Below are 26535 nucleotides of genomic sequence, written 5' to 3' on the forward strand. Positions count from 1 at the left end.
TTCAAGAAAATGAAATACGTTGTGATCCAAGCCCTGACTTGATACTACAAAGCTGACAGCTAGGCCTCTTTCATAAGAAATGCATTGTTTTATATTTTGTCACGCTATCATGTTAGCGACGTGTTGCTCTCCAGCCTCGTGCCTACTCTTTGTGTCATTATCGCGTTGTTGTCAAGCAATAGAAATGAATAAAATATGAGAAGTGTCTGGAGAAGGTAGGAATGGGGACTCGCTCTCAATAAGAGGAAGCTTTGTTAGTTTAGTTTAGCGGCGTGTTCGACTTGGCATACTACAACATGCGATTAACATGTCATCAAAAAAACGCTTAAACTTTTAAATGTGTGCGCGTGTGTGTGCTTGAATGAGTTCTTTTTTTATTAATTTGCCAAAGCCTGTGTTAGATGCATGTGTTAGCATGTTGTTTCTTTGTGTTAAGTGTATTTCCTCAACCTAGTTTGGCCTCATTGACTTTTTGACTTCCTGTTCTTTTTGTGTTCTATTTTAAGGGATTTGTGCGAGACAATCCCACAGATGATATTTGTATCTTCAAACTGGCTTATGTATCAAAAAAAAAAAAAGCTAATAGAAAAAAAGAGTGTCCCGTCCTCAGTGAGACTAAAGCAGACGTAAGCTGTTTTTGCTATCAGGCGTGCTAAGCTTATTGCTGCTATCACAGCAGGGCAGCAGATAACATGCACGCCTCTTCTTTCCATTAACGTCGCACAGCAGCTATAACGCCGCCGTAACGTTCCGGGTGGCTTCCAGCTGGATAGCGCTAGTTGTGTCTTAAAATGCGGTTCGTCAGCAAATAAATGTCCGAACCATAAAAAATAAAAAAAAGCTAACGGCAGACAGCGGTGGGCGTGACCTACATTGCTAATTGCTAAAAATATTGTCATCTTAGCTCTAGTGTGAAGCTAATGCTAACAAAGTAAGTTGATCCCAAACTTGATGCTAAAGCTATCTGCTAGCCATGTATGGTAAAAAAAAAAATATATATATATATACGTTAACATTATCTTTGGATCCCAAACATGATGCTAATGCTTACAGCTAGCTCTCTAGTGGCGTTGTGACCTCGATTGCTAAAAACGTCAGCAGGGGTGTGCGGGGGGGGGGGGGGGGGTTGGGGCGATAGCAGAACGTAACCTTTCCAACCTCACATCATGAAAAATGAAGAACAAAAAAAAGAGAGAAGAGAAGCTATTTCCTGCTTCTGCTGGGAATTACTTGACTTTATGGATTATTTACTTGCACTCTGCTCTTTGTAACATGCATCAGTGCGTCAACAAGATGATAACCACAATGCGTCAGTGCAGCGCTAACGTGCTGCCATGCTATTACCTGCTACTATAGGCTATACTTTATCATTCAGCACGCACATGCTTACACGCGCACAAGACTAGCACAACACACATTATCACATGATAACACATTAGAGTACATGTACCACATGATATCACATACAAATACCTACTAAAAATGTTGCCTCTTGTAACTCATGTTAACATATTAAAACGTGCTAACACATTTTAATCCATGTGGACATGCTAGCCCAGACACATTAATAGATAAGAACATATGCTAATACATGCTAACACATCCGCCCATGCTTTCGCATGCTAACACATGCTTGCCCATGCAAATCACGCCATTAGCATGTGCTAATAATATGCAATTACAAGCTGTCACTGGAAAATAAATACAAACACGCTCTAGCACATTTAGTGTCATTAGCACATGCTATGCATATTAGCACACAGGATAGTCACTAAGCTCAGACATGTTGGCACGTAGCTTAATACATAATAATGTGACCACGTCCTGACAAATATTAGCACATGCTATGCTAAAGATCTTGCATTTCCAATTCCCCATAATTATTAGAAGTGAGAAAAGTTATAGCGAGATTCACTCTTTTGTCCTATGGTTGCATTTGAGTACTTTGAACGTTGCTGTAGTTTCCATTTAAAAGCAAGGGTTTTTTTTTTACTATCGGAAAAGTCCGACATTTCCGCAGTGCTAAATATTGAATGAGAAAAGTAATAGCTCGCCCGCCCTGAAAAGACGCACGTTTTGTCCTTTGGTCGCATTTGAGTCCTCTGAGCAAAATTGCCCATATTAGCCGCTGATATTACCCGCCGTTTAAAAAGCAATTATTTACACAAACTCCTGCTTTGTTCCCCATGGTGACACTCTTTCTGCGGCAAAAGCTGTTGACCTTCGTCTCCGTGGCAACGCACAGCAGCATAAGGTGCTCGTGCTCTTTTCTTTTTTAACAGCCCGAGACTTTTCCATGGGAGGCACAAAGCTCCCTTCGCCGTTATTGTGTGGGTCGAAGAATAATCGAATAGCGCACGGAGCTTGATTACACCGCCAGGTGGGAAAAAAATCAGCGGGGACAAAAACGTGATGGACGAATTCAGCAGAGCAGGCAACGCGGCCCACCAGCGGGGGCGCTAAATTACAGACGCCGAGAGTGGGTTAAAAAAAAAATAAAAATCAAAACCGCTCTCGTGATGACGGGATTCCTGATTTATTGATTTCCTGGTGTTGTGTTATTTTTGCACCTTTCAACTGGAGTTGCTCGGAAAGAGCAAAGCAATCCCTGAGTTTGTTGGCTGCTGTGCTAATCCCTCAGCGACTGGACGCCAAACACACACGGCGTGCTCAAGCACACATCGACGCACGCGCCGGTGTACAAACACGCGGCGTTCCCAGCGGGACGGAGTTTTTAATCCTCAAATAGAGCGGCGTGAATCAGAGAGTGCTCCCCGCGGATGAAAAGCTCCTGACGGTAATGTCAATTTACAGCAGCGCTCAAGCGCGGAGATCGGCGGCCACGGAGCGTCCTTCGTCGCGGCTTGGCAGTGCCAAAGGAGTCGCCATTTTGAGGGCTTTCTCCAATGTTTAAAACTAAGGGTGTCAAAATTAGCGCATTCATTTTAAGTTCATTTATAGTTTCACTCATTTTTTTAAATGCGCGATTAATGACCTTATTTGGAAAGCATGTACTGGGGGTATTCCAACGCCGCAGGTCAACATTTAGCAGTAGCAAATTTAATAATAATGCATATATTTGCGGAGATTGGGGTCAAGTTGTATTCCATCCATCCATCCATTTTCTTGGCCGCTTTTCCTCACTAGGGTCGCGGGGGTGCTGGAGCCTATCCCAGCTGGCTTCGGGCAGTAGGCGGGGTACACCCTGAACTGGTTGCCAGCCAATCGCAGGGCACACAGAGACGAACAACCACACTCACATTCACACCTAGGGACAATTTGGAGTGTTCAATTAACCTGCCATGCATGTTTTTGGAATGTGGGAGGAAACCGGAGTACCCGGTGAAAACCCACGCAAGCACGGGGAGAACATGCAAACTCCACCCAGGAAGGCCGAAGCCCGGACTCGATCTCACGTCCTCTGCACTGGGAGGCGGACGTGCTAACCAGTCAGCCACCGTGCTGCCCGTCAAGTTGTATTTTATAATTAAAAAAAATAATAATTCGCAAGTGGCTTCATGTTCACGATTAGACAGCTTTTTATATGAGAAAAAAAATGCACAGTGCTGTCACCAACGTCTTACAAATGCAATTATGCCATCTAGTGGCAAAAAAAATGACCTCAACACAAATCAATGTTACTCTCGTTTTTGCAGTCAAGTTCTTAATTTTAGCTCAATTTTATGATTATGAAACTACTTAATTATAAATACTTGATAAATACTTGATTAAAAGATTTTGCGATGTTTAACTTTTTTCCCACTTTTATGTTAACAAGAGTATGAAAAATGTGCGACTAAGCGAGTTAACTATCGAAGTCATGCGATGAATTAAGATTAAAACAAATTAATCGCCTGACACCCTTAGTAGAAACTCACCAAATTTGGCAGGAATTTTCATCCTGTTGAAAATTTAAATATGGATGAGGTTGTGCGTGTAAAGCTAAAAAAAAAAAAAAAAAAAATAGCTAGGAGACGCCTTTGGAGCGTTTTTAAAATTCAGCATTTGAAGACAATTGTATACAGCAACATGAAATTTAGTAGACATGTCTGTCATTAATAGACACACAAAATATCTCAAAAATTTCAAGACACACGAAGACGGCCATTTTAATCTGAAATATCCATTATAGGTCCACTTTGTCCATTTCAACCGTCCCAACGATTCCATCTCCTAGCATGTACTGACTCAACTCAGCAAAATCAAAACCGTGCCCGAAAAGACACGGGTAGCCATTTTGATTTGAATTAGACATTTTTTTTTTAACTCTGTATTTGTGGTCTTCAGGTGGAATGGCTGAAAAACGAGGAGCTTTTGAGAATTGGCGGCGGCGTCACGGACACCAAAGGCGACCGCCGTCTGGTCATCCCTCAGGCGCACCTCTCCGATTCCGGAAACTACACCTGCGTCGCCAGCAACATCGTGGCCAAGCGCCGCAGCCCCACAGCTGCCGTCGTCGTCTTTGGTGAGCTAATGAAACCCTTAACTCTGCTTCTTTTTTTCTTTTTTTCCTTTTTTTTTTTTTTTTTAAAGAGTTGTTTCCAAGTAATTTGTGTTTTATTGCTTTTCCGTGTGATTTAGTCGATAGCGACGGGCCGCAAAGCCACGGCAAGAATAAATCAGCTTCTCTTTTTTTTCTTGTTTTCTTTTTTCGCAAAGGCCCATCAATCATTCATTTCCATAATGTTCATGATGGCCCGACGACTCGTTCTTCCCGCCCGGTGACAGCCAATGAGCTGACGCGTCACTTTGGTGACCGCAAATCACGGCCAAACATGACAGTCGCTGCCGTTGATCATCATCATCGACTTCTCGATGAACTCTGGGGACACTGAGGCGGGATTTATACGGCACCTTTTTTTTTTCCAATTTAGTGCTTATGTCCATTTTTTTTTGTATTTTATGAGCATATATTTACAGAGCAGCTACACACCAGAGTAGAAGTAAACAAAAGTTACGTTAATCATGCAATGTCGTTTCGCTTGGTCTGGATTGAATTCGCATGCATTTGTCGCACAGTGAAATACTTTTCATTTATATATTTAGTTAAATTACAAGTATTTAAGATTTACAGCAACGGAAGGAGCAACAACCGGCCAGCATTCCACATTTGGCCACAACACGATGCGAGATACTAGTTAAGGAAGACCATTTTAAACTAAAAAGAAAGAAAAAAATTGAATCCAACCAGAATTCAATCAAGGAATGTTTGATTTTGGTTCTCAGTCTGAGCTCTAATTTTAACATACAGTATACAAATTGCACCCGAGAATCAGCCAAACTATTAAAAAAAAAAAAAAAAAGTGTGACCTTTAGTCGCAAAAATCTGATATTTTATATTTAATTTATGTAATTGTAATTGTATCATCTTTTCATGACTTTATTGTCATTTAGTGAACGGTGGCTGGTCATCATGGAGCGACTGGTCGCCGTGCAACGTGCGTTGCGGCCGCGGCCTCCACAAGCGCTCGCGCACGTGCACCAACCCGGCGCCGCTCAACGGCGGCTCCTTCTGTGACGGCGCGTCGGTGCAGAAGAGCGCCTGCACGTCGCCGTGTCCAGGTAACGCCACGTCGACGACGACACCACGTTAGCCTAGCTTATATGCTAATATTGTCACGATTGCCATCCGGTCAGTGGACGGTGGCTGGGGCACGTGGACCGAGTGGTCGGCGTGCACCGGCGACTGCGAGAGGAGGCGGAGCCGCGAGTGCGCGGCGCCTGAACCCAAGCACGGCGGCCGGCTGTGCGACGGTGTGGCGTTGGCTACCGACAACTGCACCGGAGGCCTGTGCACACAAAGTGAGAGCGACGACTGTAAATGGAAATTGATAAAAACAGCCGCATTTCGCCTAAAACTATACGCGTGCGTGTGTTTGCAGATGGAAAATTGCTGCGTGACGCCAAACCGCAAGGTGAGCTTTTTGTGTGTGTGGGGATCAAAAGAAGCCCCAGAGAAATGAATTACAAGAAATACAAATCCTAGGGACTAATAATAATAAATTGGGCGAGGTCTCCTGTTGGGGTGTGGCAAAAAAATCGATTCTCATAAGAATCGAGATTCTTATTTAATACGATTCAGAATCGATTTTAAATGTGTCAAAATTGTCTTGCCCTCGTTTGTGTGTGCCTTCATTTGGGAGCGCTGTTCATGTTGTACCCGATTTGGCCACTTAGGGGCAGTGTGGTTCCGCGCGTTCTAATACACTGTTAAGTTGTAGCCACATTAGAGGGTAGAAGGAAAAAGTCACGAACAAGTTATTCCAATAACAGTTGTTTTTTTGCAGCGTAGGAAGAGCATATGCCGGTGAGTAATGTTCTCTGTGTACATTCCTGAAGCGTTTTGTATGAATAGCCGTACTTCTGAGGGATAAAAGTGCCGCGAGTGGCCCGCTAGTTAGCATTAGCGAGTCAGAGTAAATCGTGACGATTCTTTGCACATCTATAAATGAAAGCAGAAATAATTGTCAGTCAAATAATTTTGACTTAAAATGGTTCTGAATCGGAAATTGATTCTGAATCGAATCGCAGACCCAAAAATCGAATCGTGAGACTCCCACCTCTAGTCTCATGAATGTATCTGATGGGAACTTCTTAGTTCCAGCAACTGCAATTGCCAAGAACTAAAAGTTCCAGAATATCTTGCATGGTTTGACTAGAACTAATAATTTTGGAGGATCCCTATGTAGGAACTGGTTTCAGTTTCTTACAGTTCCAGGAAGTAAAAATCGCAAGAGCAAAAACTTCCAATGAGTTTAGGTGTAAAAGGGGCTTGAGAGTCTTTGTAGCGACTTCTCCTCACTTTGTCCTCAGCTTTGTTTTAGTTTGTCCCAAACTTTGCGAGCCCCCAATTAACCTGCCAGTGGAAAAATGTTAATGAGCTTTCTTTATTTTTCCCATTTTGCGCTCCGTCCTGCTGAGCGGATTTCTCCCAATGTCCCGCTTGGATCTTGTTATCTACATGTAACAAGCCAGCAGCCCGTTGGTGCTCGGTCCTTGGTCCTCGTTTCTGCTTTGGACGAGATACAGTTTTGTCATTGCGCATTTTATGCGAAAATCACTGGATGCACACAAAGCGTTTTGTCTGTTTTTTTTGTTGTGTTTCTTTCAGGAACCTCCTCAAAGTTCTTGTCTTTGCAAGAGATCTCCCTTACTCATACTCGCTACTTTTACCTCATTACGTCACTCAATTGCTGATAGTAATTACTCAGTTAAAAATAATAATAATAATAATAATTAATAAATAAAAATAAAAAATACTAACTTTTTTTTAAACAATAAAAAAAAAATTTAAATGTAAAAAAAAATAAAAAGTAGTTAGTAGTGAGTAGTAACTCAGTTACTAAAATAAGTTACTTTGTTACGCATAATGTTACGCATAACACCGTGTCCCAAATAAACTACTCATAGTCACTAGTCTGATTTGCACATTTGTTAGTTGCCCAAATTTATTGTTCCATTACTCATAGTTACTTATTTACTCACATAATTACTCAAATTACTCTTGTTAGTTTCTCAGTCACTCATAGTAATTGCTTATAGTTACTCCTAGTCTGTTACTGATTGTAAGATGCTATGTAATGAAAGCTGCCGTTGTTTTTTGGAGGCGTGGTGGAGAGCGGCGTTGGCGGCGGGGGCGACGTGGCGCTCTACTCCGGCCTGGCAGCCGGCGCGGCCACGGTGGCGCTGCTGATCGTGGGCGTCACCGTGTACCGCCGCAGCCGCAGCGACTACGGCGTGGACGTCATCGACTCGTCCGCCCTCGCCGGAGGTTTCCAGTCTTTCAACTTTAAGACGTCGCGGCAAGGTGACACCGACAACGCATATCCATTTATACATGAATTATCATGAAGTGATTGAAAGTGTTTGTGTACGTGCGGATGAATCATGTATGTGTACTCGTATGAATAATTCAGCGACGCTATTCAATGTTTTATTGTATGTGCGTGTGATGCGTAATGTCAATTTGTTTTACAAGGTTGGCATTGCAGGTCACGTTTGTTGTGATAGTGCAGCGAGAGGCCAGCGGGGTACGAAGAAGGTTGCCGTTACCTCCTCACCTCACTGAATTATTTGTGTCCTTCAAACCGTGCCGTCCATGCTGCTCCGTGTAGTTACTCGGTTACTCATATCAGTTACTTTGCCCAAATAATTACTCCTAGTTGCCTGTAGCTAATCCGTTTCTGGTCTCCAAATAAAAAGACTTAGTAGTAGTTACAGTTGTTTTGTTAACCAAGGAATTACTCATAGTTACCCAAAAGTACTCTGGAGTTACTTTTAGTTGCTTAACTTAGCCACATACTATCTATGCGTTTACTCAAATAAGTTACTCGGAGTTACTCATAATAGCTGTTCATGTATTCAAATAAATTATATATAGTTAGTCTAATACTTAAACTAGCTTTTCATTTGCCAGTTTCAGCAGTTGTTTTGTTAACTGAGTATTTACTCATAGTTACCCAAAAGTACTTAGTAGTTACTTTCAGTTGCTCAACATAGCCACTTAATTACTCATTCTATCTATGCATTTACTCAAATAAGTTACTCGGAGTTACTCATAATAGCTGTTCATGTATTCAAATAAATTATCTATGGTTACTGTAATACTTATACTAGCTTTCCATTTGCTCAAATAAGTTACTTGTCGTTACATTTGTTTTAGCTACTCAGTTACTCATGGTAGCTATTTATTTATAAGTTTAAAGTACTTGTAATTTGCTATTAGTAGGTACTTATTTACTTTAATTAGCTACTCATTTAGTTACTTTTACTAGCTGATAAATTGCTCAGTTACTCATTCTAGCAACTAATCTACCCAAGCAAGTTACTCTGTAGTACTGCGGTACTCATGCCAGTTACTCATTTACTCAGTTTTGGTATTTATGCATACTAATAGTAATAATTGAGTCTCTCATAGGGATTAAATTGTTACTTTTGGTTGGTACTTTTACTTCTCATTATAGCAAAATGTGTTAATTGTAGTTACTCTCTCACCCGTTCTAGCTAAACAATTACTCATGCCTGCCACTCATTTGTCCAATTAAGTTACTCGTAGCAGCTAGTAGTTATTCAGTTTTTCATTGTAGGTAGTTGGTTACTCGCTACTAGTTATTTATTATACACAAACTCTGTTCCCCCTTATAATATATTGCTCATAGTAATTCATTGTAATTACTTAGTTACTTATAGGAGGTACTCGCAGTATTTTGTAGGTAGTGGTACTTAATTAATCTGTTAATCATACTAGCTACTTGTTTAGGACGGATATCAAGGATAAGGAATGAATGCTCAAACGTCTTTCCGCAGGTAACCCACTGTTGATCCATTCGTCGCTGCAGCCCGACCTCAGCGTGTCTCGCACGTACACGAGCTCCATGTGCTTCCAAGACGCCATGGACAAGGAGCTCCTGGACCCCGATCTCAAGGTCAAAGGTCAGCCCCTCTAAAATCATTACGACATTTATATCATGTTTGTAAAGAATAGGCAGTGGAGTACTTCCGGGTGACGGTGAGTAAGTCTTTACACAGTACTACTACTGGTTAGTTACTCAGTTACTCTACCTACTAATTTAGGTTACTCATTATGCCATTACTCATAATCATAGCAGCTACTTAGTTAGTGATACGAGCTTCTTATTTCTCAAATTAAGTTTCTTACATTTACTCTGTTACTCAAAGTAGGTATTCAGTTACTCATACTAACTACCCATCAGTACTCAGTTACTCTACCAGGTACTAATTTGCCCAATTAATTAAGGTACTCACAGATACTCACACTGAGTTTCTCGTAGTGGCTACTCTATTACCCAGATTACTTTGTTACAATCGCCCCAAATAAATGTGTTGTAGTTAATCAGTTACTAATTGTAGCTACTCTTTTACTCAAATAAATAAGTTACCTGTAGTTACTCAGTTACTTGCTGATCCTTTACCCAATACAGTAAAATTATTCATAGTCGCTCAATTACATATACAAGTTGATTAGTTACTCAGTTACTCATTTTAGCGATACATTTACCCAAATAATTTACTCGTGAGTATTCTGTTACTCATACTGGCTAGTCCTTTATTTCAATTATATTGCTTTTGGCTACTTGGAGATTCTGAGTTGCTTATATTAGCTTCTCTAATAGTCATTGTGATTACGTTGTTATAAATGGTAGATACTGATAAGCGCTTCTCATTAGGCGAAATAAGTTACTTAGTTACTATGTTACTCACAAGTCAAGTGGTGCGTGTCCATTTTGACACGTCATTCATGTGTGTGCTTGTGTGCGTGCACGTAGGGATCACAGATGGCCCGGACTTCCACCCTCAGACGTTCCCCAGGGGCCTGTCCCCGGACTACCGAGGAGTCGTGGTGGGCGCCACATTGGGCCGAGGAGAGCGCAACTTCTTTGGCCCCCAGGGGGCGCCACCACCCGCGGTCAGGCCACGGCACAAAGCCATGGCCGTGTTGGGGCACGCGGGGGGACGCCTGGTGGTGCCAAACACAGGTTAGTCCTTCTTCCTTAGGTTCTTCCTCATTTACTTTTTTCCTTCCTCCTGGTTTCCTTCTTCCCTCGATATTTCTTTTTACTTTCCTCATTTCTTTCTTTTCTCCATCCTTTGTTCATCTTTTTATCATTCTTTCCTTCCATTTCATATTAACGCTTTTTATCATTTCCTCCTTGTTTCCTCATTCTTTCATTTTTTCCACCTTATTACTTTTTGTCTTTTTCTCCTGCTTTGCTTCATTCTGTCTTTCTACTTCATATCTCCTCCTTCTTTGTCACCTCTTTGCTCCTTCCTTGCTCCTTCTTTCCTTCCTCCAGGCCAAAAAAATAAATAAAAAATCACACAAACGCTTAGAGAGCGAGGCGGGCGGGCAGGCGTATTTCGGCAATGTTTGACCTTGTCGTTATTGGCCCACAGCAAGAATGAGAAAATGTCATCCATCCAGCGAGAACATTCATTTTTCATTCACTCCACAGATGGCCGACAGCTTTGGCCTTCTTCGCCTCAGTCAGCCTCCACCGTCCCTAAAAGCACACAAACACCTTGAATAGCGGGCATATGCAATACACTGCAACAAGAACTCATTCAAATTGTCAAGGTGATACTTTCTTTGAAATCCGAAAATTAAAGGAAATTGAGGAGGAAATTCATCCAGAATAAAATTGATTTAAAAAATATATATATATAATTTAGTACAACGTACTAAGGAGTTGTGATATTAGAATGGTGGAGCAAAGTGATACAGGCAAATTGTGGCCTGGCGTGCACACGACACTAAACTACTGCTAGTTATAGCAGCAGCTGGCTTTAATGAGGCGCTCTCATATACAGAAAGCATTGTTAGCTTCGCGCTTGTTGATGATTTAGCTCAGGTGTGCTAATGACGTCGACGTTGTGCGCAGGTGTGAGTCTGCTGGTGCCCGTCGGGGGGATCACTCAGGACACCACGTGGGAGACAACGGTCATCGTCAACCAGGAGGACAGCTGGTGAGCGCACCTAAAACACGTTGTTACGTTGGTTGCTCAATTAGTTGTTGGTTGTGTAAGTGGTTATGGAGTTGCTTATTTGTGAGGAAATGACTGAGTTAGTCATTGGTTAATCAGGCAGGTTGGTCGTTTGGTTGTAAGTCAATCAGTTGGTCAGTTATCTAGTTGGTTGGTGGGTTGGTTGGTTAACTAGTCAAATGGTTAGTTTGTAAGTTGTCAGTCACCAGGTTGCCTGTGATATATTTTTGTGTTTTTTGTTTGTTTGTTTTGGGGTTATTTTAGTTTTTATGAATTGTCAGTAGTTAGTGGGCTGGTAAGTTAGTTAGTTTGCCAGTCAGTTAGTTAGTCAGTTGAGAGTTTGTCACATTAGTTGGTAAGTCAACGAGTTAGTCAGCTGGTATGCCAATGAATGTGTTGGTTGTTGGGTTATTTAGTTAGTTGGTTGGTGAGTTAAGTTAGTTGGTCAGTTAGTTGGAAGGTCTCATTTGTTAGTTAAGACAGTCAGTCCATCAGTCAGTTGGTATTTCAGTGAATTAGTTGGTTGTTTGGTTATTTAATTAATTCCCTCAGGCAGATAATTGGTTGGTAAGTTAGTCAGTTGGAAGTAATTCTCATTAGTTGGTTACTTACTTAGTTTTGAAGTTGGTACTTTAGTTGGTTGGTTAGTTCGTTAGTTAGTTAGTTAGTCAGTCAGTCAGTCAGTCAGTCAGTTAGTTAGTTCTTTTGTAAGTCTGTTAATTAGTCAGTTGTTTGGTTAGTTGGTTTTCCCAAGTCTGTGGTTGTTTTATTTGTGAAGTTATTTAGTGGTTGGTTGGTTGGTTGCTTAGTCATTTAGTAATAGTTATACATCCAGACCGAATGTCATCTCAGGGTGGTTTGAAGGTTATAGTTAACCCAGAGATGACTCTAAGCGCCTCTGGCTTCAGCCACTGCTGAGCCTCGGCTCTCCGCTCATCTGTGCTACTTCTGCGCCGCGCTGCACTGTGCAGCGGTGTGATAAGACGCATGCAGTTTGCCGCTTAAGGAAGTTGCCGGAGTCGCAGCACCGAGCTGTCAATCAAACGCTATCAGCCCAAAGGCGGAGAAAGTCCGGCAGGACGGAGAAATGGGATTTCCTTTCTTTTCTTGTCGCCGAAATGAGACTTCCCGGCTCACTTTCACATGCTCAAGAGCCTCGTATATTTTAGTCACGAGTCACAGGCGTCTGCTGTCATGTGACACACCCCTACCGACTACAAAATGATCTATTCCAATTGACACTGAGACTAATGATATTCCTTCGCCTTTATTGGTCATCACTGTTTATATTCGCTCTGTCAGAATAAGAATTGTAAAATAAAACATTCACAAAACACAAACAAGAATGTATTGAAGGTGAAAATTGAACAATAAGGGCACTTTGGTTGATCAGTCGTTGATTGGTTTTAAGGTCATTCAGTTAGTTTGTTAATCGGTTAGTAGCACTAGTTTGCTAACTGCTCTCTGCTGAGTCACATTGCAGTTGTCAAACGTTGAGCTAATGTTGCGACTTGTAACGCTCACAGCTCGGCGTCGAGCGAAGGATCAGAAATCTTCCTGAGTCCCGCCGTCACGTACGGCCCGCCGGGCCTGGAGCTGTCCTGCCCCGTGGTCCTGACCATGGCGCACTGCGCCGAAGCGGCCGCCGACCGCTGGATCACACGACTCAAGAGGCAGACGCAGGACCGCAAGTGGGAGGTCTGTCATCCACACCCTCCATCTTGAATTCCCTCCATCTCAACTCAGGTTGTCATGATTTTTCAGGTGACTGGTGTTTTTATATAGGTCACAGTAGGGGTCTGTCTGCAGACCCGGGTCAATTAGAGGAGTGCAAAGCAAACATGGTGAAGCAGCATTTAGCTGTTATGCTGCACGCCATGGAATAAGTTGCACGTAGAAGTGAAATCAGCCCCGAGTGTAAATGCTTTTAACTCTTTGACTGCCAAAAACGTTAAATAACGTTTAGTAAAATCCTATGGAGGAGTGCCAAAGACGTTAAAAGACGTTTTTTTCAAAACAGGCGAAACTAACCATTTTCTATTGTTGATTACTCAAAAACGGAATAAGGTAGAAACAAACTTTTTTTTCTGATGGAAGATGAGAGTCCAATCTTTTTTTGGCAGTATGTGTGTTTCCATAGTCCAAACACATAATTTTCTATGGACCTTGAAAGATCAGTCAAAATGCTTAAAATCGGCTGGCACCCACGGCATCCCTTTTCTGAAAACGTCTGGCAGTCAAAGAGTTAAATGTTGTCAGTCTACGTTTTTTTTTTTTTTTTGTAATTTTGGCAAGCTTCTTTTATTTTCTGCATTTTCTTCGTTAGCTGTCGTTTATGAATGCTTTAAGGCGTCGTGTCTTTGCTTTTGTGAAGCACGTAAAGTTGCCTTGTGTATGAAATGTACTGTACTATATAAATAAAGCTGCCTTGCCTTGAGGTATCGGATAGGGACTCGGATAAAAAAAAATAAAATGAAAAATAAATAAAAATCAAGTACCTCAGACTCCGGTGAAAAAATTGCATGATCGGGACAGTCTTAATCCAACACCATCCTAACGCCCCCATCTCGAAACCCTCTGTTTTCACATCCTCCACCTCTACACCTTCCACCTCCACACCCCACAATAGCAACACCCTGCCTCTCCATACCTTCCATCTCAACACCTTCTTGCCGGCGAATGTATCCATGATGCTCTTTTAATGGTGACCTCATGCAGGGAGGGAGGAGGGGTTTGCGGGGACGCCTTTGAGGCAGAATGACCTGCATACACCCACGCGTAGAAGACGACTATCAAAAGAGTGAAGGCACCACCATATTCGATTGGGGGGCGTCGCGACTCTGACCGCTGTGAGATAACGAGAAAGACGTCTGATGTAACGCAAAATTTCTCCGAATTAGCGTTCCCAACACTACTGGAGGTCCCCGTCGCCCATTAAGGCTCCATCAGAGAGTCGAGTCCCCTGCTGCACATTTCATCTCAGGGCCTTAGTGACTAGAATATGTAGATTTACATGCTCCTCATTCCAACAAAATAGTGTGGATTTTTTTTTTTTTTACTTTGTGGATTATTATTTCTAGTCATTATCTTTTTTTCTTATTGTGCAGAACGGCATTTATCGTGAATAATTGGTGAGAAGTGCAAACACTTTAATCATATGGCACATACGTTGTGCATAGGATTTCATTTTTTATCCTAATTGGATTATTTCTAGTTGTGCTCATTTCGATTGGGCAGAGTGGCGGTTGTCATGAGTAACTTGCAAGAAAAACCAAGGCATTCAATATATGATAGTTGTTTGCGCGTGACTGTCCACAACTAAGTTTGCCTTGGAATTTTGTTTTGATTTTTTTGGATTATTTCTAGTTGTCCCCTTTATTTCTATTGTGCACGGAGCAGTTATAATAAATAACTGGCAAAAACAGTGTCTATTGTACATTTCACACACACGAAACCCGACTTGGCCGAGCGTGTTGTGGACTTTTTTCTTTTGACTCAGTGGATTATTTCTAGACATTGTTTATTTTTATTATGAAAAGTGGCTATCATTATGAATTACTGTTAATGATGTGTGACCACTACTATGTCCCTGTGTGTGGCTGAGCATGTCATATACTTTTATTTTTACTTTATGGATTATTTCAAGTCGTTCTTTTATTTCTATTGCGCTAGCTGGCAGTTTTCATGAATGATTGGAGAGCAGCGCAATCATGTCACTTAATTGTGCAGGTGCCCAGGCATGTTGTGAGCTTTTTTTCTGTGGATTATTTCTAATTCATTGTGTTTGTTTCTATTGCGCAGGGTGGCCGTTATCATATTTAATTGGAAAGTGGAGCAATTTAGGATGCTGTGGACTTTTTTCTAGCAAATGACTAGCAAGACAAATGATTGTTCATCAACAAACATGCAGTGGATTTTTTTTTTGTTTTCTTTGTGTATTATTTTATGGTGCTTGTGATGATTTATATCGCACAACGTGGCAGTTTGATGGAAAAACTGGCAAATAAGGGCCGTCTCATTCTCCACATTATGCCTCCACTGCTTTCAAACGGTAGCGACCCAATAAAATGTGAACGGCTTTAATTTATGCGTAGCTCATCTTTTCCTTATGACATGTCAGTGATAGTCATCCAATCCCGTTTTCATTATCGCTCCCCGTAGGTGGTAATTGAAATGATTGTCCTAAAAGTCAGAGTGGCTACAGGTTGACACGCAGTGAGAACCGCATGTGGGCTCACCGGCGGCGTGGCTTCTCTTTCTGCTTGCTGACAGGAAGTGATGTGCGTGCAGGAAGATTGCACTTCCTGCTACTGCCTGCTGGAGGCGCAGCGCTGCCACGTGCTGCTGGAGCGGCCCGGCCGCTACGCCCTGGTGGGCGAGCCGCTGCGGCCGGACGGCGCCAAGCGGCTGCGATTGGCCGCCTTCGGAAGCCCCGACACCGCCAACGCGACGGGCTTCATCCTCAGGGTCTACTGTGTGGACGACACGCCGCACGCGTTCCAGGTAACTTTCATGACTTTGTGGATTGTTTCTAGTGTTTCTAATGTTTTATTAGGCAAAGTAGTTGTTTTAATGTATAACTGGTGAAATCATCTTGGCCTCTGCATGACTAAACTGTGTGTGTTTTTTTGCTTGTTTGTTTTGTTTTTTTACTATATGGAATTTTTCATTTGATTATATTGTGCAAAGTAGCTATTATGAAAAATTGGTGCCTGACTTGAATGTGATTTTCTTTTCACTATGTGGATTGTTTTATTTGAGTTTATGGATTATTTGCAGTATTTATTTTTATTGTAAGTAAAGGTTTTCAGAAATAACTGGCTCAAGGAGCGATTGTTTGACTGATCTTTTTTTTTTGTTTTTTTAACTGTGTGGATTATTTTTAGTCATTATGATCTGTTTCTATTGAGCAAATTGACAATTATCATGAATAACTGGCAAGGGGAGCGCTCACAGGGCATGTATGCGTGTGACCAAAGGTTGCTGTAGATTTATTCTACTTTATGATTATTTCTAGTTTATTTCTACTGTGCAAAAAGGTCAATGGAACATAGGGCCTACTATTGATAAAAATCGACAGTCATAAATTTATTTTTTACTGGATTATTTCTCATTAATCTCTTCATTTCGGTTGTGCAGGATGGGAGTCGTCATGAATAACTGTCAAGAGAAGCAATCGCATTAATTATATCACATACTTATACATTGTCTGTATGACCGAGAATGCTGTGGACTTTTAATTTTTACTCTCGGGATTATTTCTAGTTATTACGTTAATTTCTATTGTGCAATGTGACTGCTCAGAGGAGCGCTTGAATCGTGTGGCACATTCATTGCGTCTACGCTTTTGCCCTAGCGTGCCCTGGGCCTTTTTCTGTGTATTTATTCCTAATTGTGTCTATTTCTATTGTGAACTCCGAACTCACCCCGCGGCCTCAGGAGGTGACGGCGGGCGAACGCGTCCGAGGCGGCCGCCTGCTGGAGGAGCCCAAAGTGTTGTCATTCCGCGGGAATGCACTCAGCCTGCAGGTGAACATCCAGGACGTCCCGCAGATGCTGTGGAACATCAAGCCTTTCACCACCTGCCAGGTAAACTCCTTGGATTGTTTTATTCATTCTGTGGATGATTTCTAGCCACGGTGTTGATTTCTATTGCGCAAGGTGGAGGTTATCAGGAATGGCTGACCTCCTCTTCCAACCTTCTCTGCAGGAGTTCTCCTTCTGTCAGGTGTGGTGGGGCAAACAGCGCCCCCTGCAGTGTGCCTTCTCCCTGGAGCGTGCCAGCACCTCCTCCTCCTCCTCCTTTTCCTCACCTCCTCTCTCGTGTAAGATCAGCGTGCGTCAGGTTCAAGGTGAAGAGCAAATCCTGCAGATCTACACAACAGTGCAACCTGAGGTGAGACAGTAAACAATTGGATTGTTTGTGATCACGAAGGTTATTAGCATTGATGATGATGTTCCAAGTAACTGGAGAGGGACTCAATGTTATTGGACATTTTTGTTTTTTTTCCCACCCTGCCAGAACCCGAAGGTCCCCGTGGGATTCTTTTCCGAGTCGGACTGTTCCATCACGTCCCATGCGGGATCGCGGGCCTTCAAGATCCCCCTCTCCATCCGCCAGAGGATCAGCGCCACATTTGACGGCACCAACGCAAAGGGCAAGGACTGGCGGCTCTTAGCCCAGAAACTGCAAGTGGACAGGTGGGAAATCTCCCATTTCAATTCTGAATGGACTCCCATGCGGCGGTAAAAGCGGAATTCCGAAATGCTTATTTAGAAAGTGGGATACAAGCGGCCTTGGTCGGGACTAATCTACCATCAGCCGCCAAAGCCTCCAGTCGCGACCACGCTGCTGATTTCATTATAGATGCGGAGGCGTGCGGGAGAGCAGGCGGGGCGGCGTTCCGGTTGACACGCCAGATTCTGATCGGGAAGGTCTCGGACCGTCGGGAATCTCGGGCCGCTCGGCTCGTTACCCGGGCGAACGCTTGATGATTCCCGATGACCTCAAGAGGTGGGAAATCTGGTGAAAGGAACGACAGGAGAGGAGTGAGACAGAAGAGTCTGGGGTCTCTCTCGGGTTCGTTAAGCTGATTTATGCAATTATTTCTGCAAATATTTGCTGACGGTCACCGGGAGGGACAAGGAAGAACAGGAGGAAGGGGGTAATAAGTTCCCAGATTCAACTCTGGTGAAACACTGCCCCCTAGTGGACTTCACGCAAACAGCGTGAAGATTTTCAGCCACTTCTTTTCTATAGCGCTTTTCACGTTCAAGGTTGCAACTAAAGGATTCCATTTCCTAAGCTCCAGGTGCCAGCCTTTATGCCGGCCTTGATTTCTACCCTTTACTTTGACGATGTTGCCAACCTTTTAAACATATTCAATGTCAGCCATTTTAGATGCTCCCTCAACACATCCCATTACACATAATTGACAAGAATACTCGTCAATGGCAGTGAATGAGTTTTAATTGTTTATTGACCCCCGCAGGAACCTGGGCTACTTCGCCCGCCACGAAAGTCCGGCGTCGGTGATCCTGAGCCTGTGGGAGGCGCAGCATCAGGACTCGGCCGACCTGGACTCTCTGGCCAGCGCCCTTGAGGAGATCGGCCGGGTGCAGTCACCCACCGGAGGTGAGGCCAACGACATGCGGGGTTCCCTAAACTCGATGAGGACTGCAGACTGAATGAACGCTGAGGAGCAGACACTAGCAGGGACTTCCCGGATTCTTACGGAAGCTCGTTTCAGACGGGAACAAACGTCAAGGTGAGGTTTGTGTTGTCGGGAGAGACGGACAACAAGCGTCCATCTTGGAAAGACGACTTCCTGTTCCTCTTCCTGTGGGCCCGCCAAACATTTAGTGTGACGTCATGTTGTCGTTTTTCTTTTTTCTTTTTTTTTTTGCTTTTGCGTCGTGTCTTTAATTGTGCGAAAAGTGGAGGTATAACAAACGCAACATGTTGGCGACTTGATACTACTACACATGCTAAGAAAAAAAGTTAGCATGAGGAAGATTTTTTGCGTGACACCGTCTGAAGAGTAGGTACCTTGGACAACCACCTGGTCCACTCACTCCCAACAGAATAAAATGGCTTTGTGTCCAACTGTGTGTCGGCCTCTCTTCTCACCGTCCGTACTACATTGTCAAAATGCATTTCTACTCTGGAAAGATCGCAGGTGAGTGTGTCAAAACTTTAATAAATGTAGAGATAGGCGGTTATATGAGGCTAGCTAGTAGCAAGCTAGCAAACAGAAGGAACAAGAGGCAAACCCGACACGACAGATGCTAATTTTGTCATAAGCTAAGGATCCTCACTGGTTGTCAGATCCTAAAGTAGCAAGAAGTAAGTGTAACAGCAAAACTTTTATATTCACTGCTTGGATGCTGACAAATTACTGGTGGCAATTTCCAAATCTAGCCTCATCTTCAGTTTGATATTTGGCAAATAGTCCACACAAACTCAAAAGCAATAGCAAGAGGCTAGTTTAGTAGCTATGAAACATTAAACTTCGAATACCGTATACTACACAATTTGCTAGCAAGCCGATGAGCCGCCCTATTTAGGACATGCTAAGCTAGCTTGGGAGCTAACTCACACTATCCATGTGGCCTATAAATAAATAAAAAAGAAAAGTGAACATTAAGCATGTTGATTTCACTCTCGCATTGGATCTCATTGGATGGTGTCCCTAATTAAGTGACCATTGAGAGTGTATTGTAAATACGCCGCCAGTAGAGGGTGCTGTGGGCTTTCCTTCTCGCCGTGAGAGAGTTGTCCCCTTTGCGCATGCCCACACGCACTCTTTCCATTAGACACACACACATAAAACCACCGTATGCTGGGTAAATATTAATCTGCATTATTAGCTTCACTGGGCAAAGCGTGACCGAACCGAATGTCCCTAGAAAATAAACCCCCCAGCCCGTCTTAATAAATGCCTCTCATTTGGATAGCTGGACCCCCCCCCCCCACCCCCCACCCAGCATTCCAGCTGGGACAAACAGGAAGTGTGTGTGTGTGTGTGTGTGTGTGTGTGTGTGTGTGTGTGTGTGTGTGTGTGTGTGTGTGTGTGCGTGCGTGCGAGAGTGTGTGTGCGTGAGAGACAGCGAGAGTGTGTGAGAGCGAGAGAGTGGAGGGGCGCTAAATGCAAGTCATGTGCGCCTCATGAGAACTAAAAGCTACACACAAAAAAAGAAAGTGGCAAACTTGTTTTGCTTTGGGACAACTAGGCCCTGACTTGTTGCCACGGCAACGCTCCCATTCCCAGGCCGACGTGTGTAGCTAGTGTGCTAAGTGTGCTAATTGAGTTTAGTGTATGGGGGTCTTAAATCAGAGGTAGGGTTTCAAATTGGGGTTTCGGAGTCCAAATTGTGGTTTAAAATCATGGTCACTGTTTCAAATTGGGTTGCAAATTACGGTTTCAAAACGGTTTGACGACGGGGTTAGGTTTAGGGTTTCAAGTCAGGATTGGGGTTTCAAGCAAGCAATATGGTTGCAAATCTTTCTGAGTTTCAAAGTAGGATTTCAAGCTAGTTTGAAACAGATTTGGGGGGGTTCAAACTAGGGTTCAATTGAGATTAGGATTTCAAGAGAGGGTTATGGTTTTGAGCAACTGTTTGAATTTTGCGTCAAGCGGGGATAGGGTGTTGGTGTTTCAATTCAAGTTTCAAGTTAAGCTTTTGAGCCAGGGTTAGTGTTTTAAACAAGAATAGGGGTTTAAAGTTAGGGTCAAAGTTCAAATTAGGGTTTCAAACCAGGTTTAAGGTTTCAAAGAAAAGTTAGGGTTTCAAGTTAGGGATAGTGACTCAAGTTATAATTTTGAGTTAAAATTTAAGCTAAGGTTAGGGTCTAAAATTTAAGTTTGGGTTTAAATTAGGGTCAGGGTTTCAAACCAGGGTAGGGGTGTCACATTACAGTTTCAAAACTACATGGTGGTTTACAAATCAGAGTTTTAAACATGGTCTAGGGTTCAAATTAGGGTCATGTTTTTTTTGGTTAGTGATTCAAACAGGTTTTAAGGTTTCAAACCTGCGTTAGCGATTCACAGGAAGGTTCTAAATTGGGTTTTTTTTGGGGGGGGGGGGGTCCTGCTTTCAAAGTAGTGATGACATTAGCTGGAATGTGTCACTTGTGTGCAAATTGATCAACACGCACCAAAACATTCCTCCAATTTTCATTGTGTGTGCGTGTGCGTGCGTGCGTGTGTGTTGCGGCGTTGTGGTATGCTTTGGATTAGCGCGCTCCTGCGGCTGGCGCGCTCGTCCGTCTGCTGCCGTCTGGAATCAGACAGCAAACATCAGCAGTCGTCTGAATTCTTCCAAGACCAAAAGTGTTTGGGTTTCTCCTGCCGCCGTCCGGGTCTCTTTATTAGCAACATCGGCGGCATCGTCTTGGGCCAATTTTGAAAATGATATTGTTCGAATGGCAGTTGGTCTTTTTTTTAGACTGTTTAAAATAAGGTTTCAAACAAAGGTTAGTTTCAAGTCTGGGTTTGGGTTTGAAATGTGTGTATCAACCCTAGATTAGGGTTTCAAATTAAGGCTTCAAACAAGGCTCAGGGTTTCAAAGTAGGGTTGCACACGAGAGTTAGGGCCCTCACCTCTTCAACCTCCCCTTCGTCCTCCTTTCTCCATGCCAGGTCATGTGACTCATCAGACCGATGACATCACCTGTGCTCAGACAAAAGGCCGCATTCCTGCGCAGCGTGCTAATCCGCCGCGTTAATGTTCAACCAGACTCAACAAGCTAAGCGGGGCGGGGACGGGCCCCTTCGCCACCTCCAACCGCCAGTTCCAACCACCGGCTGGGGTGCGAGGAGCTGCTGAGTGCGCAATAAGACTTTCCAGAAGCTCCTGCCAGAACCCCCCCCCCCCCAAAAAAAATCCTCCGCAAATCCCCCACATATGCCTCCCTAGGTTCCGTGACGTGAAGACAAGACGTCGCTAACCACGTTGGCTACAAGATGCTAAAATTAAAAAAAATAAAAGCTAAAATTAAAATGCTGATGTTTAGCAAGCTAGTTTCATTGCTACCCACTGCCAGGAACATTTTCTGAAATAAATATTTGAGTTTAGTAGCTGAGTAAGCAGATCTAAATTAGCAAGAGGCTCGTCTCCTGACACTTGCGCGTTGGAGACCAGATGATGAACTTGGAAGAAAATCATCAAAGTTGTCAGATCGTAATTTAGCAAGAAACTATCTTAGTAACTACTCATTTCTATTCACATTGGCTACAAAATACTAGAATTGGACGAAAGTACTCGTGTTTGACAGTAAAGTTAGCAGATCCTAACCTAGCAAGTGGCTAGTTTCGTTAGCTCACATCACCCACATTGGGAATAATGTCACAAGTGGCAGCCGTGTTTGTGGAGTTTTCTATAAATAAATAAACATTGTTTGATCACTTATAAAAAGTTTGAATGTTTTACTTTCATTTATTTTTAAACCAGAGGTTCTTTTTTTTAACAATATATCACATTAAAAAAAAAAAAAAGACCATGTATTTCCACACAAAGAACTCAATATCTCTGGAAGCCATCGTCCAATTTTCAAAATTCTCAAAATTTAAGCAGGCTAGCATTTTGACAGATTGATGATATTTTGGCGAACTCTTGTCACATTTCTACTGCATGATGCTAAACATGGAAATGCTAGTTTTGTAGCTAGTGCTACCTGATGCTAAAAATGGCCAATATATATATATATAAATAAATAAACTGTGTAACCTGAGTGCTAGCATGTAAACTTTGTATTCATGTACATGAACAAGCCATCACCGTTTTATGTTAGCAACATTAACATGATTAAACCACCTGTTTTGCTAAATCTAGTTTTTGTTTTTTAATGAACAGACATCAGCATAACTCGATGACGTGCTTCATAGCTTGTGTTACTGATTTGTTTTGATTCGACCTAGCTATTTTTAATTATTTTTTAATGAACAATTATCAACATAAATCAACATAAAGCCACATGCTAACATGGTTCTTGTTAGTTTTTTTTTTCTAACCCAACAATGTGAACTTGCAGTCACCGTTTTTACTTATTATTTATTCATTCTCCATTTTTTTATTTTTTACGTAATGATGTCACCAACCAGTTGCCAGCATACACATGACATTGTTTCTTTCCACTTCTATTTTATGGTTAAAAAAAATAAAAATAAATAAATAACTGTAGGTCCTCTGCTTGTACTCTAGTCAAGATAAGACAAATATGTGGAGGCTGCCGTGCTTTACACATACTTTAATTGTTAGCGTGCGCCAACATTTCAGGATGACATAAGCGACAAAACCAGCTACCTTGTGTCAACATTAGCAGCATTACGTTTTAGCACCTGCAAACTTGAAGTTTGTTCGTCTTTTTTTTTTTTTTTTTTTTTTGCTTCCTCTCACTTCGAACCTTCCTAAACAGAGCTGGCAAAAACAATACCCGGCGGACGTCACGCAGGAAGGTTTGTCTTCCTTTTATTTTTGTCGACCTTTTCCGCCGCCGGTCAGCAGGTCAAGCCGGGTATAGTCGCCAACACGCACACACACACAGAAGCATAGCTAGTAACACACATTCAAACGCATGTAACACAAACACACACAGACAGAACTGTTACCAAGTACCACACAGACCCATCGGGACACGTTCTCACAGCCATGCACACACACACATACACGGGCCGTTAACCCAAGGTGCTGGTGAATGATTGCATCTTTTCTCTGTGAAGTGTCCTGGAGCTCAGGATGAACTCGCCAACAACTCCGCGGCGCACTTCCTGTTTTCCAGCACGTCGTCAGTACTTGACCTCCTGTAGAAGAACACAGGATGTGCTCCCAAGACACACGCAGCTTTCTTCGACAGATTTTCACTGCAGAGTTTTATCTTCTACTAACGTTAGCGTGAGCCACCCTGATCGTGTTTGTCTGCGGTATGGCCAGCTTTCCGCTATTCCCTCAACCGCCTCACGTGATGCATGAAGGGCACAGGCGGATAGATGTCAGACCTGTTTTGTCAGTTATGAAAGAACTGTAGCACTGTCACTGCCTGTCAAAGCTGACTTTTCCCCCCTTATGTCGCTTTTCTGTGTGCAAGGTACAAAATATGTTTGATGGGTAGTTAAAGTCAATTAGTCGATTTAGTATTTGCCATAAAATCAATCTTTTTGGGGTTATTTTAACAAGTTTAGTGGCAAAAATGTGTAACCTGAGTGTTAGCATGGACAGCTACGTAAGTGAACTCGTAGCCAGTGTTTTATGTTAGCAAACATTAGCCTGTTTGGCTAAACCTGGCTAACTGATTGGCTAGCTGTTTTTTAATGGACAAACAACAGAAGTCAACCTGAAGCTACATGCTAACATGTGTGTCTTTAGTTGTTTTGTTTGTTTGTTTCAGCTACATGAACTAGCAGTAGATGTGCCGGTTTTGCTAGCAACGTTAGCACTTGTTCAACTGTTTGACTGACTACATGAAAAAAATAAATGTTTTTCTTTGCTCTTTTAGTAGTGTGGAATTCAATTAGCACAGTTTTGAACACTGTTTTAACACCTTTTGTTAGAAATTTTCGCCGCCATCTACTTTTTCGTTTGATTGCGGGATGCTTGACAACACACAAAAGTAAAACACACAAAAACCGTGTGGCTACCTTTCCCGACCCAGCTGTACTAAAAAAAAAAGAGCGGCTCAAAAGTCTATTAAGTATCCTTTGTAGCAGCGTGCCCGCAATCACGAGCTATCAAAGCAGACATCATGCGGTTTCATCTTCTTTCGCGACAGCGCACGCAAAAATGGCTGTAATTGCTTCCTTCACACCGCCCCTGGGACGCCACGTTTATTTGTATTTGCAAATGTCCGCACTTTAATTGCATTTGTCCACATTTCCTGCGAACACACACTCACCAACGCACACAGAATACACCCACACACTAGAGTTGATGTAAAAGTCTGCACACCCCTGTTCACAAGTCTATTATGTGATATAAAAATCTAGATATATTATTTTTCCACCGTTATGCGATCAATAACCTGAAAAACTCAATTCAAAAAAATAAAACAAACTGACATAATGTGGTTGCGCAAGTGCCTCTGATTAACCACAAACCTTTTTTTTTTATTTATTTGGCATGTAAAAAAAAAATCGGCTCTATGAGTCCCGAACAACCGCCAGGAGGATCACGTCAGCCAGAACCCTGGAAATGTCCTCTTATGAATTCTTTCTCAAGTGACGCATGCGCGTGGGGGATTTCCTTGCTGTTTCAGTACCGCCCCCTGGCGGTCGGGAGGGATGAAATAGAACTTCTTTTTTTTTTTTTCAATTGAGTTGTACAGGTCATAGGTCACATGTCATTAATGGTGAAAAAGGGCTCGATCTTGTTTTGTATAACATGGGGAAATGCCATTTGAACTGGGATGGGTAGACGTATATCCACCATGAACGTAACACACACACACACACAGGCAGCACTTTAGATGCCATGCGATTAGATTAACATTGGGTGGAGACAAGTTGGACAGGATGTTTATGTCTCTTGATGTTGAACAAACGTACATCCCATGAATTGGAATGCGCGCGTTCCTCTCTCGGCATCTTCATTTAAAAATCATATTTTCACTTTGAATTTTTTTGTGACTTTTTACACTTCACATTTTACCCTCTAAACTCAAGGACTCCACCGCACCCTCTCCTACCCCGGGGGCCTGGAAAAAAACAGTCTCATATTTGTATCATAATGCTTATTATTATATTAAATTAGATTCCGTTTGTTATGCTTTGTTTGTTTCATAACGCTTATCAAATTAATTTATATTCCAAGCAGGAAACCTCAGTTTTTTCTGAATGTCTTGTTTCTATTCTGCTGCTTTTTTCCCCCCTCAAAGCCAAAGAAGATAAGAAGAAAAAGATGGCGACAGCTGATCCATTATCTTGTGTAATCCTTTTTTTACTCATTATATCAGTAGACGAAATGGTCTGAGTCCTGTTCTATTTTTTAATGAGTAAAAAAAAATCTTAATGTATACAAAGCCGTTAGGAAAACGAGATTATTTATGTATTATGTTATGGAATTATTTTTCTGCGTATTTTTGGAATTTCGCTGTGTGAAACATGTTTATGCATTGGCCCCCACTGCCTCATGAATATTCAATATCCTTCAAAAAAAAATCAAGAATGCAAATCTAAATTAAATTTATGGCTTCAATTCATAAAAAAACATAAATCAAAAATACAATAATAAGGGAATTTTAACAAATTAAGTATCCGGTCAGCCCGATGACGAAGGAAGTCCACTTCAAAATTTTGAGTAATATTTATCCATCCAATGAGATGCTAAGATTGAGATTTGGTATCAATCACAATAATTGTTCCTTGTGTGAACAATATTAATTAACTTTAATGTGACTTTTGTGACGTCTGTTATTAATAGCGCAATTTGTTCAATAAAGCTTTTTTTTTTTGTAACTCCACCGTGATTGGCTGTGGAGACTGTGACGTCACTAAACACCGATGAGCCAGAGGCAAGAATCACTGCAGCTGAATCTGACCG

General features: G+C 42.3%; 1 protein-coding gene across 1 annotated transcript in view; it reads left to right on the forward strand.

Annotated features, from left to right (window-relative positions):
- Positions 1-19108, forward strand: part of LOC144034125 (netrin receptor UNC5D-like) — a 117209-nt gene extending 98101 nt beyond the window's left edge. Inside the window, exons 6-19 of the mRNA XM_077542678.1 lie at positions 4288-4465; positions 5395-5562; positions 5638-5802; positions 5883-5915; positions 7607-7807; positions 9307-9432; positions 10287-10496; positions 11400-11484; positions 13029-13200; positions 15775-16005; positions 16942-17091; positions 17213-17398; positions 17525-17703; positions 18495-19108. Coding sequence (XP_077398804.1) covers positions 4288-4465; positions 5395-5562; positions 5638-5802; positions 5883-5915; positions 7607-7807; positions 9307-9432; positions 10287-10496; positions 11400-11484; positions 13029-13200; positions 15775-16005; positions 16942-17091; positions 17213-17398; positions 17525-17703; positions 18495-18690 — 2280 coding nt within the window. The 3' untranslated portion in view covers positions 18691-19108. The remainder of the gene's footprint in view (positions 1-4287; positions 4466-5394; positions 5563-5637; positions 5803-5882; positions 5916-7606; positions 7808-9306; positions 9433-10286; positions 10497-11399; positions 11485-13028; positions 13201-15774; positions 16006-16941; positions 17092-17212; positions 17399-17524; positions 17704-18494) is intronic.
- The last annotated feature ends 7427 nt before the right edge of the window (positions 19109-26535 follow it).

Source organism: Vanacampus margaritifer, chromosome 14 (genome assembly GCF_051991255.1).
Source record: "Vanacampus margaritifer isolate UIUO_Vmar chromosome 14, RoL_Vmar_1.0, whole genome shotgun sequence".
Taxonomy (NCBI): Eukaryota; Metazoa; Chordata; class Actinopteri; order Syngnathiformes; family Syngnathidae; genus Vanacampus; species Vanacampus margaritifer.